The following is a 13,406-nucleotide window of genomic DNA, read 5'->3' as shown; positions in this document are numbered from 1 at the left end:
AAAGTTATTGTAAGGAATTTATAGAATGACACACAGGGAAACCCCTTTTTAAGATGGTTACACACTAGAGCAATGGAAATTCATTCTGCTATTGGAATAAATGTCCTTGAGCCAACATTCTCTGTACACACTGGATGGAGTTTTAGGAAGGATGGCACGATCATGTTCCATCCTTTATTACGCATAAACAAGGTTGCTAACAATATCGCTAGGTTTGATGTGTAGCATATCAAATGTATTGTCAGTCATTAGCAACCATGAGACTGCTCAAGCACTGGTACAAAAGGAGTGATGTAGGCATCGGCCCAACATCGCTACACTGTGTACCCAGCTTTAGAGTAAAATCGACATCTGTACAGTTCCATCTGATTTCATGTACAGAAATTTCAGGGGTTATCACAATTTACTTTCCTGTTAGTAAAATAACTTACTTTACAGATGTTGCTACTTTTTTAATTTAATTGAATTGACTATATAATTGTTTCTAGACAATTTGTTGAAGCATGTGGCCAGGCCTTATGTGTGAATGAACGACTCATAAAGGAAAATCAGTTTGAGTACCAAGAAGAACTGAAAGCCAATTACAGGGAGATGGTGAAAGAGCTGTCTGAAATAATGCATGAGCAGGTATGTACGGACTTCAATCTACACCTTGTTGGGAGTTCTTTATGAATATGCAGTGGATGCTTAGGTTACAATGGTATTCTCTTTAGCCAGGAATCAAATATTTGGTTTTATTTCTCAGTTAGGTTTTAGGTAAATGCTAAATAAGCAACAATGTCTTATGTCAAGATTAATATCCTACTGCCAAACTTACAGTGGAGCCCATAAGCCAGGCATATCCAAACTTTGGCCCTCCAGCTGTTGTAAGACTACGTGTGTAGTTTCACAACAGCTGGAGGGCCACAGTTTGGACTGCCCTAAGCACATAATATTTGATACCCTTTGTCACCGTGATAATAATGTAATCAGTCTTTGCAATCCTTCTGCTGCATTTTCTAGGTCTATAAAAATACACATGCTCAGCAGGGGGTGTTATCCCTTTCCTTCATGCACAATCCCACAAGTACTTTACTCACTTGTAACAATTATGAGGCTTATAAACAGTAACCTAGTTTTTAAACTAATGCAAAGTTATAGATATAGGAATGTATTTGTATTTTTTTACTGTTGCTTTGGCAGCCTTACCTCTCGCTATTGTGTTGTCCTGAGGGTAGGAGTAATGTTATGTAAATGATTCAGCCCTCAGATCCCAAGGGGGCACATATAGCAATGGCACCTTGATGTTTCAATGGAATGCTTGTATCCTGATAATTTAGTCTTTCCTAGGACTGACTTGCACCATGATAATGGTTGAGTTTCAGGAGTACTGTAGGACCATTAATATATTTCTACTGAAGTTCTGTGTAAACACAGCTAAAAAACGAAACCAATGCCCTCTATAGACTGCAGATCGATGCAGTAATTTGATAAGGTCATTACCATTATGTCTGCGCAAGGATAACGTCCAGGCTCTTCTGTTTAAGCAGTAATGCAGAGTACCTGAGCTGTGATATGTGGGAAAGGAAATAATGAAATATTACACTTATTTACACTGCAGTGTACAGGCTAAAACCATCAGTGAATGTGCATGAAATAAAAAGTCTGTGTGTCAAGAGTGTCTATGTCTTGTAATGTTAACAAAATGTCACATTCTCAATGAAATAACAGGTTATGTTTTTTTTTCTTTTTGCGCACATGAAAAGATGGGATGGTAATACAAGCTTGCTCTGTTTTGCCTTACACTGTGCATGCTTGCTGGTCCATGTTTTCAATAGTAATGTAAAAGCCGCTGTACACCTCAAGGCTCATTCTCACCAGTGCATTTTGAGGATAAGTACACACTCCAAACACACATCAAGTTTACTCATGCAGCCTTGATGCGTGGAGCATGACCCTAATTAATGTGTTGGATGACCAATCTCAGTCATGAAGAGAAACTGTATGCAACTTTGAAACCCTCAAAAACACGAGCTGCATTGCTGCTGTATGATCCTGGCACTACAGGCTTATGGAGATATCTAGGACATGACAAAGTGGCATTATCGTATTGCAGGCAGACCACTTTTATAATATATATGTATGTATGTGTATATAGACCGCACACTGTAAATCCTTTCCAAGGGTGCTGAATCCCATGACTTTATATACAAAATAGAAACAGAGACCAGCACCCACCATAAAGAATGATGCCTGTATTAAAGTAGCAGCAGCATATTAATGAAAAACATATGAAACATCTATAAAGTATTCATGGTACTTATCATGTGGATTCAATAAGAGAAGATGGTAGACATAGTGGCTAACTCCCCAACAGCCGGACAACGACCATTTTGATGAAATCCCACCTTCCTCATAAGCCTTAAGACAGGCATGTCCCTCCAGCTGTTGTGAAACTACACATCCCAGCATGCCTTGCCATAGTTTTAGCATTCCTTAGAAGCTAAACTGCGGCAAGGCATGATGGGACTTGTAGTTTCACAACAGATGGAGGGCCATAGTTTGGGCATGCCTTCCTTAAGATCATTACTAACTGAACTGCTTCAGTAGGGCTTGGCGCCTGCCACTCCCAAAGTAACCATGCACCCTTGGGCCCAATGAACTTATGTATTAACTCTGAAAACCAAAATTCTATCAATGAATAGTGCGTTTTCACCATCTAACAAACACACCCTGCCGGTGCCAGCTAAGCCAACACGTCGTGGAACACATCGCATCATTAGCTGGAACGCACTTTCAGTTCCAGTCATTGAGGTGCATATATGCAAAGCACAGGTTCAAAGATCCTGAAATATATTGTGAAAAGCATCATAGTGCCTGGAACACTATTCTGGTTCCTGTCAGCAAGGAGCGTACACGGAAAGTGCAATGCTCTCTTACTAATCGTAGGATACACCGTGAAACGCATCCCAGCACTTCTGATCCCAGTCAGCTCTGTAAAAAATAGTTTATATAAATAAACAAAAATCACCAACTAGTAACTCAGCAAGTTGGTAAAGGTACTGCTCCGCTTAGTAGACAAGTTTGTCCGCAAATCTAACCATACTGTGGAGCATGCATACCTCAACGGGGTATTAACCCAACTAGTGGTGGCCAATAAGGGTGTTAAATCCAGATAAGATCTGATTATTGTTAACAGATTGAGAGAAGGGCTTTAGCATCGTATTGGCACTATAAGAGTATCAGGCGCCTCTTCCCTGATATCATAGAAGAATAACATATACACACTGGTAAGCCCCCTCGCAGCAAATGCTTTAAAATCTAGTCTGCTACCTTGTGATTGCCTTTGTGTTTGTTCATGTGTGAGAGGGAAAGAGATGTAGTTTCACTCACTGCCAACAGATGAGTGTTTTGGAGACCCACAAACGGACACTATATAGATAGATAAGTATTCACAAATCAAGTCACATCAAAAGTAAACGTCACAAAATTAAATCTTGAAATATAATAAAAACTAAGTCCCTAATTAGGAAGGCCAATCCTGGGATTTTGGCCTAAAATAGTCAGGATTTGAATTCCAGGATTGCAGCTTCCAATCCTGGGATTAGTACCCCGTGTAAAATTTACTTCTTTTTTTTTTTTAAAGCCGGGCAGCGCTGATCACTTTAGTATATGGCTCAGATGCTGCCCATCTGATTCTTCTCACCCCCCCGGCGGTGCCACTCTTCGGGACAATGATCTGTGCTGACAGGCATGGCGGCGCCCATCACGTCACGCTACGCAGCCCTGCCACCACTATGCCTGTCAGCACAGATCACTGTCCCAAACCCGGATGCCAGCCACACGCCCGTTGTGCCGCCCCTAGCTGCCAGTCCGCAGTAAATGTGCTCCTGCCTGTCACCACTGACATAAGTGACTGCACTGTCACTTACAGGGGGGGATGGGAGAATTCTCAGGGTTGGCGGGCGGGCTTAGTAGGCATTTATAATGACATATGCGGGGCAGGCAGTTTGGGGGACAGGGTATTTTTTTTAATTTATTAGAGAGGCCAAACAACAAAAGGCATTGGTCTTAGAGGAAAGCCAGTGTTGGTTGACTCTAGGGCAGGGCTGGGCAATTGCCCTCCAGATGTTGATGAACTACACATCCCAGGATGCTTTGCATTAGTTTGGCTATGTGGCCATGCTGAAACTGATGCAAGGCATGATGGGATGTGTAGTTCATCAACATCTGGAGGGCCACAATTGCCCAGCCCTGCTCTAGGGCTTATATCAGAAAAGGTGACTTGATCCTTCAGATTACAGCTTCTCTTGTATACAAATAGTCAATTGCCAATATGTACCAATGTTTTAGTATGGGATTTTTCAGATATCGGGAGGCAATTGAATATGTGATGGGTATAATAAATCTGTTTATGTCCACAATTTTGCTGTTACTCTTAAGCACTAAATCTTCAAGAGTTAAACATATCTGGATAGACTCGTTCACCTCCACACTATCATAGCCTCTCTGGATAAAGTAATTGCCTGTATTGATCAAATCTCTTTGTAGGATCAACTTCTCAGTTGCAATTGTAACCACTCCTAGCAGTTGAGAATTCGGCAGTCCATGCTTAAGGGGATTTGGAAGAAAACAGTCTGCCAATAAAAATATTCTTATCAGTCTGTTTCTTAAATGTCAAGGTCTAGATTTTCCGATTGATTACATCCAGGGAATCTATTTTGGTCGGATCACAAGCATAGGTGAATCTGAGGATGCCCGCCAACTGGTTAAGAGAGTCAATGAAAGCCCTCAAATTGTCTGCCACCCCCTGTCCAGATCAAAAAAAAATCATCAATGAAACATGCTTTAAAAATCCCCCAGCGGCTTATTCCATCCAGCCAACACAGTGGAAGGACCGTGTGAGCAGAAGCCCCGTTTTCAGTGACTTTCCATCTCCTGGCGGACACAAAAAAAATATATAGATAGATAGATATAGAGAGATATATATATATATATATATATATATATATATATATATATAGACTGTGGAGCGGACCAGCACTCTGTCCCAGCTGGGTTGTTTGCTACGGTGCCCTCCAATAAGTATGTAGAAGCAGGAAGCAACAGGCGGCACTCGGAGACTTGGTAGAAATTTTTTTAGCAATCCATAAAAACGTGCATACAGAGAACCAACGTTTTGGGGATAAACCCCGTTTACTGCGCCCAACTAACATACAGATGGGGCAGGTCCCATCTTTGCAGGCGATGGCGACGCCAGCCGCCATCCCCCGCCAGCGCCATATCTATAGCGAGAAGGGGACGCGCGCACACAATAGGCGCGCGCGTCCCCTTCCGACGGCGCTTCCCCCGGGTCACCGCCGCCTGCCCGCACCCCCCCTAACCCTGTCCGTCTCCCTGAAGCGGAGACGGACAGGGTTCCCATCGCCCCGCCGACGGAGATTGAGGTGCACGTCTGTCAGATGGTGAGCCAGGCTGCTGGCAGATTGCCAGCGGTGACGTTCTGGCGATCCGCCAGCAAAGAGGCCTGCCCCATCTGTAGTTTTCTAAATGTCCAATATCTGTATTAACCTGCTGTATTGCAAGCACTATCAGATCCATACTGCATTGATTTAAAATATGGCACCATTGTTTGCACAATTATTTATTTTTATTGCCAATCGTGGGTTGTTTTTTTATGCAGAACTCTGTACGCATCAATTTCTCCTTATGGTATACCATGAGTATTTAATTCCACCAAATATTTACGCACCTCTGGTGGACTGTCAACCTCAAATTTCAAGGTGTCAGTGTTAGGAAACAATATTTTGTTAATGTTATAGATTTTCATTGATAGAATTTTGGTCTTGGCAGTGAACAGGTGAGTTCATTAAGCCCAGGTGTGGATGGTTTCTCTGAAAATTGTGGGTGCCCAGCCCTATTTAAGCAGTTCAATTAGTAGTGGTCTTCAGGCTCATAATTAGCTGCTAACATAAGTAACATTAATACTTTATGGATGTTTCATATGTTTTTCATTAATATGCTGTTGCTACTTTAATACAAGCATCGTTCCTTATGTTGGTATGATTGATGGGGGCTGCTGTATTAAGCCTTAACAAGAGAAAAATGCAAGTGTGATAAAGAGAGATAAACGTTCAGCCAATCAGCTCCTTACTGACTTGTTTAAAACATAACCTGTAACATGGCAGTAAGGAGCTGATTGGCTGGACGTTTAGCGCTCTTTATCACCTTTGCATTTATCTTGTTAAGGCTAAATACATCTGCCTCATTGATTATTTGTGTGTGTGTGTGTGTGTGTGTGTGGGTGGGTGTGTATATATATGTATATATATATATATATATATATATATATATATATATTTCACTCTCTAGGTTGATCATGATCACTTATGCATGTACTAGTCAGTTTGTTTCCAACTGCAATACATGCATGACAACCAGAGTGGCCACCTCGCACAGACCAATCTCCCTGTGCAACCTTCTGTAGTCAGTATATGTTGAGTACATGGCTGAGGTGGTAAAGGAGAGACTGCTAGGGCCTGCTGGGAAGTCTGTGTGATGTAGACACATATTGAGGAATATACTATAGTAATTGTCCTTAATTATGCAAAATAACTTTTTTTAATAAAAATTTAAGACACCCCTGTTCCCCCTACATGTCTGATAGGAACCCCCTCACATAGGGTCTAATTCAGCTTCTGTATTAATTTTAAAATAGTTTGCCGGGGGACACCCAGCATAGGGCACGGTTCCCCCAATATTTTGTGAATGCATAGCTATTGTGCGGGCAGCAAAGCTCTCACACATTAAGGGTAGCCGCCTAGCTGTGAAGCCAGTTGTGGGGCCGCCATCTTTTGAGTGCGGCTGCATGTTAAGTCACGTAACCACTGCGCAACTACGCAACAGCCTTGCATTGTCCGGACCACACCCCAACAATGCCCCGTTGCCAGCCATTAAACTGCATTCACCATTTCAGGCTCATGCATGCATGCTACTGCGTGTGCATGCGCAGATTTCCAGAAAACTCAGATTAGCTATTTTCGTCAATCAGCAATTGAAGCTGAATCAGGCCCATTGTGTCATTACCACATAATTGATCACCACATAAATGAATAGCCAGCAGAGCAGTACAAATTCTAGATTGGGCTTAAAGTTTGACACTGGTGTTCTTTGCCTTCAGAAGTTTTTAGAATTCCTGTAAAACTTTTTCCATTTTGTTTCTTTCACTGTCCTTAAGATTTGGTGCGGAGAAGAGAAGATCAGTGTTATGCCGAATTCACTTCACATCTTTAATGCCATAAGTGGAACTCCTACAAGCACAACTGTACAGGGAATGACTAACTCCTCATCCATTGCATGAAAGTCCGCCTTCATTTCACATCAATGCCTCTCATATGGCTAACTCAGGATGCTTTCCAGAGACCATGGTCCGCTATAAGTATACAACCTCTTCAAGTTACCATCGTCGCTACTTTATAGGAAGGGGTTAAGCCAGCCAAAATGATTGTTGTGATAGTAGGAGCTGTAACCTTACTTCTGTTTTTCTTTTTCTTGTACTTCAACCATTTGGCAATACCAAGTATTTTTCAATATCTTCAAAAGAAAAAAGTTTAATAAATATTTTTATGCTAGCAAAATGAACTGCTTCAGAGCAAAGCAGAGTCACAAAAATAGCACAGTAGGTCTAGGGAAGTAGATGTCAAGGAATGTATAATATAAAATATTACACTAAAGTTTACATATTAGCTTTGTGACCAAGCACAGTTTGCAAGTCTTAACATAATCAGTGTGCGCCTTTTTGTTTTATGCTCAATTTTAAATGGTCTTTTAAAGACTAAATTTATTTCCGTTTTGTTCCTTTTTTTTTTTTTTAATTGTGTAACTGGAATTTACGGTTTCTTCTCCACATGTACGTTAACACTAATTTTATGAATATTGAATGTTTGCTAAGGATCGGATTTCCTTGTTTGTATTATGGATTGTCTATTTTAGTCTGTGATCTTCCAAAAACTATTTCTACAAACCACATGTGAAATTGGAAACCTTCACCTCTGCACAAATTCACAGTTTCTGCAGGTCCGTCCAGAAGAGAGATTACTGGGTAGTCAGTGTATATATTGTTCTCATTCTTTCTGTATATAAACATGTTACATTTCTATGCATTTTTTTTAATGTTCATCGCTGAAAACTTTTATTGTGACATATGTGCTTCTTCATTTTACCTGGTATATATTTTTGTCTTTACAATTTATTCTTGTACATAAATGAGTGCAATACAAAGACATATACCGTCTTTGCTATTTTGGGTTTATACACTGTTTTAAAACAACCTTTTTTTGCCAAAGCAAAGAGTATGTATTGGTGGTCATGATTACTGTGGTAAATGGTGGTGTTATTTAAAGCTTTGATCATATTGTTCTTTCAAAATATTAATTTAGTAATTTTATATTTGGGAGGGGGTGAAAAAAAGTTTTTAATTTTATTTAACTGGAAACACTGTCCTGCTGTAATTAACATTCTGTAATACATATGTATTAAAGTAAATAGCTAATTTTCTGTTTCTTTCATTACTGCTTTCTTCAGTGCATTTTGAATTTATAAATACTTGTCAGTCACATTTAACTCACAAAGAAGTATCCTCTCATTTGCAGTATAGATACATTAGTGGTCAAGCAAATTATGTGAGGGTACGCTTGTACGGACAAGATGTCACTACAAATTCCATTTGTGATCCAATTCCAAACTCGCATTACTCTAAGCAATCTGTTTTTAGTTAGCTTAATATGGGCAATACTTACATGTCATGAGTTAAAAAATAAATGTCCTCAAAATACCCCAAACTCAAATTTTTTAAATTTTCATACTTAGCCCAAATTTAAATAAAGTATTTATTTCTATGAAAAATACGTGTTTTTTTGGTACTTATGTAGTATCTGGGCGTCCGATTTAGAAATCGCATCGTATCGCATCGCATGCGACCAAATCGTATGCGATGGTCAAGATTTTTCCATAGGATTCAATGTTAAAATGGTCTGAGTCCATTTTAACACAGAATTCAATGGGAAAAAGGGGTCCTTTTCCTTTCCCCACTATCCAAGTGGGCATGGAGTTGGATATAAACCTGTGGCGAGCGTAGCGAGGCGAGCGTAGCAAGCCCCGCGAGGGGACACAGAATACTTTTTAAGAAATATGCGGCCCCTCGCGGGGCTCGCTGCGCTCGCCACGCTTCGGGCTCGGTGGCTCGCTGCGCTCGCCACGCTATATAAAATCAACTCTATGTCCACTTGGATAGTGGGGAAATGAACAGGACCTTCTTAACATTAAATCCTATGCAAAATCGCATCGCATCGCATCTGATTGTATGCCTTAAGGTAAGGCATACAATCACAAAATCGGCAGCCCAGATACTACATAAGTACCGGTTTTTTTTTTGTTTTACTTCAAATTACCCCAAATAATAATTTTGACCTATTTAGTTTGCGCTTTTGTTTAATTCATTTGTAATTTTAAAAAAAGTACGAATTTGCATTTTTTAAGAAAGTTTGCATCCCCTTCGCTGCAACTACTACGAATAAGTGTTTTTAGATGGATTCCTTATTTCTCGTTATGTGCAAGTTTCATGAAACAAACTCGTAATCGCAGACCTGCCCTTATATGGATCAAGTATGATGTTTTTAGGTACTACTGGTTCATTACACAAAAATAGGGTTTCTGTAACATGCTTTTTGTTTTGAAGTTGGCTGGTACACACTCTGGGGGGGTATTTAATCCCGGCCACTATTTGCAACGGGGGAATTAGCAGCGACCACCTATTCAGTGCTGTCTTTTCTGACAGCATTGAAGAGGCAGATTGACAGAACGGGCCTATTTTTCGATTTCGGCCTTGAATTGTCATGATCGCAGCAGAATATCGACAATCCGTGGCCGTTTACGCGGACACGCCCCCTTTTCGACAATCTCGAAGCAAGAAATTGTATCCCGCCTGGTGATCTGCGGTCGAACAAAACGAAAACGTGCCAGGGTCACGGCTGTCGGGCCGGATCGACCGTCATGTCCCTGGCTTGACTACCCCCTTTATCTAAAACAAAGTATACTTCAAAAATTATCTAAAATCTCTAAAAGCTACCTTAACCCAGTGCAGATAGAGGGGCTTGTACATGTACTATCTTAAATAAAGTCTTATTATACTGTATTCAGTGTAAGGTATTCTGAAAAGTGGGACAAAGGAAACGTTAACACTGAAAAACGTAAATATAAACAGACATTTAGGGTGAAATTTACTAAGATGTGAAATACACTTCACAGGTCATGTTGCTATGAGCAACCAATCCCATCCTGTCTACTATCTTGTAGAGGGATTCTGATTGGTTGCCCATAGCAACATGACCAGTGAAGTGTATTTCACATCTTAGTAAATTTCACCCTTATAGCGGTAATTCTTAGGTGTGAAATTCTGTGTAATTCCTTTTCAGTTGAGCCCATACAAGACCAACTCTTCCTTCTGGTGGCTGTAATTCAGGTTTGAACCCCAGTTTCAATTCAGGTTTGAACATTTTCCAGGTGCTAGAAAATAAAACCTACATTGTTACTTGGTAGCTAGTGCTGATTGTCTGATATATAATACCCAGTACCGAGTTTACTGTCTGGTTGCTAGGATATACTCATAGACCCCTTTTATCAAATAAACAATAAGATTGTGCCTACACAAGATTATAAATTTAACATAAAAATTTGAAGCTGGTTGTTGTGCAAAACTATTGTGTACATAACTAATGTTGATGTACTCAATATATCACTACTCGAGTGATGATCTTATATTTCTTATGGAAAATAACATACCCAGACTACTAATCAGAAAGCTGTGTGTTCTATACTGTCTAAAGAGGTTCCTTCTAATGGAAGAGCATCAGGCTGACAAATGTGTAGATATCAACTGAAAGAAATTCCTAAAAATATAAATTTGACAAAGTGGAGTGTTTCACCAGTATTTATAGTAGGTGGTTTATTTGAATATTCATATTGAGCCATTGAATAGAGCTTTTGTAATTCTAGATTGTATTCTGAAATTGTTGCATATGAATTTATTTATTCCTCTGCCACCAACCAATCTTGGGGAGCTCCTAGTTCTGAAGGGAAAGATACCTCTCTTAAGTAGGGGCTTTCAATTTACTTATTAATATAGTTAACCTTTTCATTAATTTATATTTGCAAAAATAAATGACAGAGGGGGATTGCTTATAGCTCTTCAATCTTCAGTATTGATAGTGCTACCATGATTTTAAGTAATCCTTAGTAATTGCACACATGTAACAAACCTATATTGAAGTAGATATAAGGGGGGGTTCTTTATACTGGGGTAATCTTCAGACCACCAGAGCAGGAAGTAGAATTGGACAAGAACCTATTGCAGGACATCACCAAAATGGCATTATAAGGATATGTAATAATCATGGGAAACTTTAAGCTTTCTGATGTAAACTAGGAGTTGTATGTTGCTAGTTCCACTAGAAGTTGGGATATTTTGAATTTTTTGCAGGGAGCATCTCTCCATCAATTGATGAGGAAGCCCACTCACAAAGACACAATACTAGACGTAATATTTACAAATGGTGCAGTCCCGCTTGTATCTATATTGCTCAGTCTTCTCGCAAGGAGGTGTGTGTTGAAGGATTTCCACAGTAAGTTAGCTTGAATTGTGATACATCACTACTGGAGTAGGTGTACTCGGCTGATAAAAAATGTCTGCTGGAGGATGTTATGCTCCATAGTGAGGATGCAACCCCACAAATATCTGGATAGGTGGGTTCAGTGGAGAGCAGATAAGTGTCCCAAGGCTGGGGTAAATGGGGGAGACCTTTCAGACTTGGTGGAAGGCTGGAATCCTGAGCTGGTTTAAGTTGGGAAGTGGAAACTTCGAAGCGTCCTCTGGTGTCCTTGTGATGTCCAATAAAGTGTTCTTATGCGTCAAATGCGTTTCGTTGAGCCAGACCACTTTTCAGTTTGCCCTTGTGTTTCTGTGTACATGTTTTATTATTCATTTATCTATTTTTAACTGTTTAATTCGGATGTTATAAAGCAGATTGATCCAACTACCTGTGTATCATTTTAGTCCTAAACTCCTCCCACTTTTTTTCCTGTACATTATCTTTAGTTGGGAACTGACCTTCCCTTGAGTGAGCAGCTTGACAATACTCCCTGCTGATGCCTAATTTACCTTGGTAACCCTTTCTGCTGTAAAGGTGGGTGAAAATCTGGTATCCAGTGATCATCAAGCAGTATGTTTCAGAATAAAGACAGTGACTGACTCATGTCATACAACAACAACATAGGTATTCGATTTTAGAAAGACTGATTTTGTAGGGATGAGAATGTGTAAGTGATTCTTTGGCAGAATAAAGGAACTCGGAAGAAGCGCAGTAGAGATGTGAAAACTTAAACCGTGCAATACTAAAGGCAACAGAACTTTATATAAAAAAGATTAGCAAAAAGAAAAGGAAGCCAATGTGGTTGGCGAAAGAATTAGCAAGTTTTGTGAAAGCAAAAAAAGAAAACTTAGGAAATAGCAGGTGCAAAATAAAGACAAAGAGCTTTATCTTGTCAGACTAAAGCCACCTGTAGTTGCGCTGACTATGTTTGAACAAAAAATGGATAATTAAAAATACATACATACAATTGTAGTGTCCAACAATGATGTCCTTTTTTAATGGTCAGGTATAACATTTTCGTACATGAAAGACAAAAAATATATACAGAAATACCTTCTAGTGTAGCAGTTCTAAAATCCAAAGTCCAATTCAAATAAATAAAAATTCTCAGAAATCCCTTATGGTCTATGGATCTGTGATGTCTATCTTCTATGATTTTCATCTTGGTGTGTGGAACTTTAAAAATGAAAGCTTACTCTAAACAGGTATCAGGTCCGTGAGGTAGCTACGTTTTAGCCCCACGTGGTAGCCCCAGGCACTAGCTGCAGGAGTAATTTGAGAGGACTAAGAAAGAATGTTGCACCACTGCACAAAAGTGAAAGCACTTATGTATACTTTTTAAGCTATACAAACTCTCCCATATTGCAAACTGCTAAATAAACTCGAATGCATGGGATTGGATACTAAGATGAAGAAAAGATGAAGTTGTATGGGAAAGATCTTAAGATCTTTAAGGAAAGAACTAAGATGAAGTTGTATGGGAAAGATCTTGTTTGCAAGTTAGAAAACTGTTGTCATAAATGGAGTGCATTCATTCAGGTTAATGTTACCAGTGGAGAACCTTAGGGATCTGTACTTGGATTAAGGCTTTGTAATATCTTAATTGGTGACATTGCAAATGGTATTGAAGTGAAAGTTTGTGTTGTAGATGACAAAAAGGTATGCAATGGGGTAGACACACCAGGAAGCGTAAAACAAATGATTAATGATCTATGTGCACTA

General features: G+C 39.7%; 1 protein-coding gene across 11 annotated transcripts in view; it reads left to right on the top strand.

Moving 5' to 3' along the window:
• Positions 1-8,535, top strand: part of DOCK9 (dedicator of cytokinesis 9) — a 235,561-nt gene extending 227,026 nt beyond the window's left edge. For 10 of the 11 annotated variants that reach the window (XM_083168608.1, XM_083168606.1, XM_083168604.1 and 7 more), the window contains 2 exons: positions 489-627; positions 7,217-8,535. In XM_083168608.1, coding sequence (XP_083024734.1) covers positions 489-627; positions 7,217-7,339 — 262 coding nt within the window. In that variant the 3' untranslated portion in view covers positions 7,340-8,535. Of the gene's footprint in view, positions 1-488; positions 628-1,745; positions 5,960-7,216 lie in introns of those variants that run through there. The other variant, XM_083168609.1, reaches the window with a different exon arrangement.
• The last annotated feature ends 4,871 nt before the right edge of the window (positions 8,536-13,406 follow it).

This window comes from Crinia signifera, chromosome 2 (genome assembly GCF_055691185.1).
Source record: "Crinia signifera chromosome 2, ASM5569118v1, whole genome shotgun sequence".
NCBI lineage: Eukaryota > Metazoa > Chordata > Amphibia > Anura > Myobatrachidae > Crinia > Crinia signifera.
The sequence above is the reverse complement of the archived record's forward strand: the minus strand, read 5'-3'. Positions and strand labels throughout refer to the sequence as shown.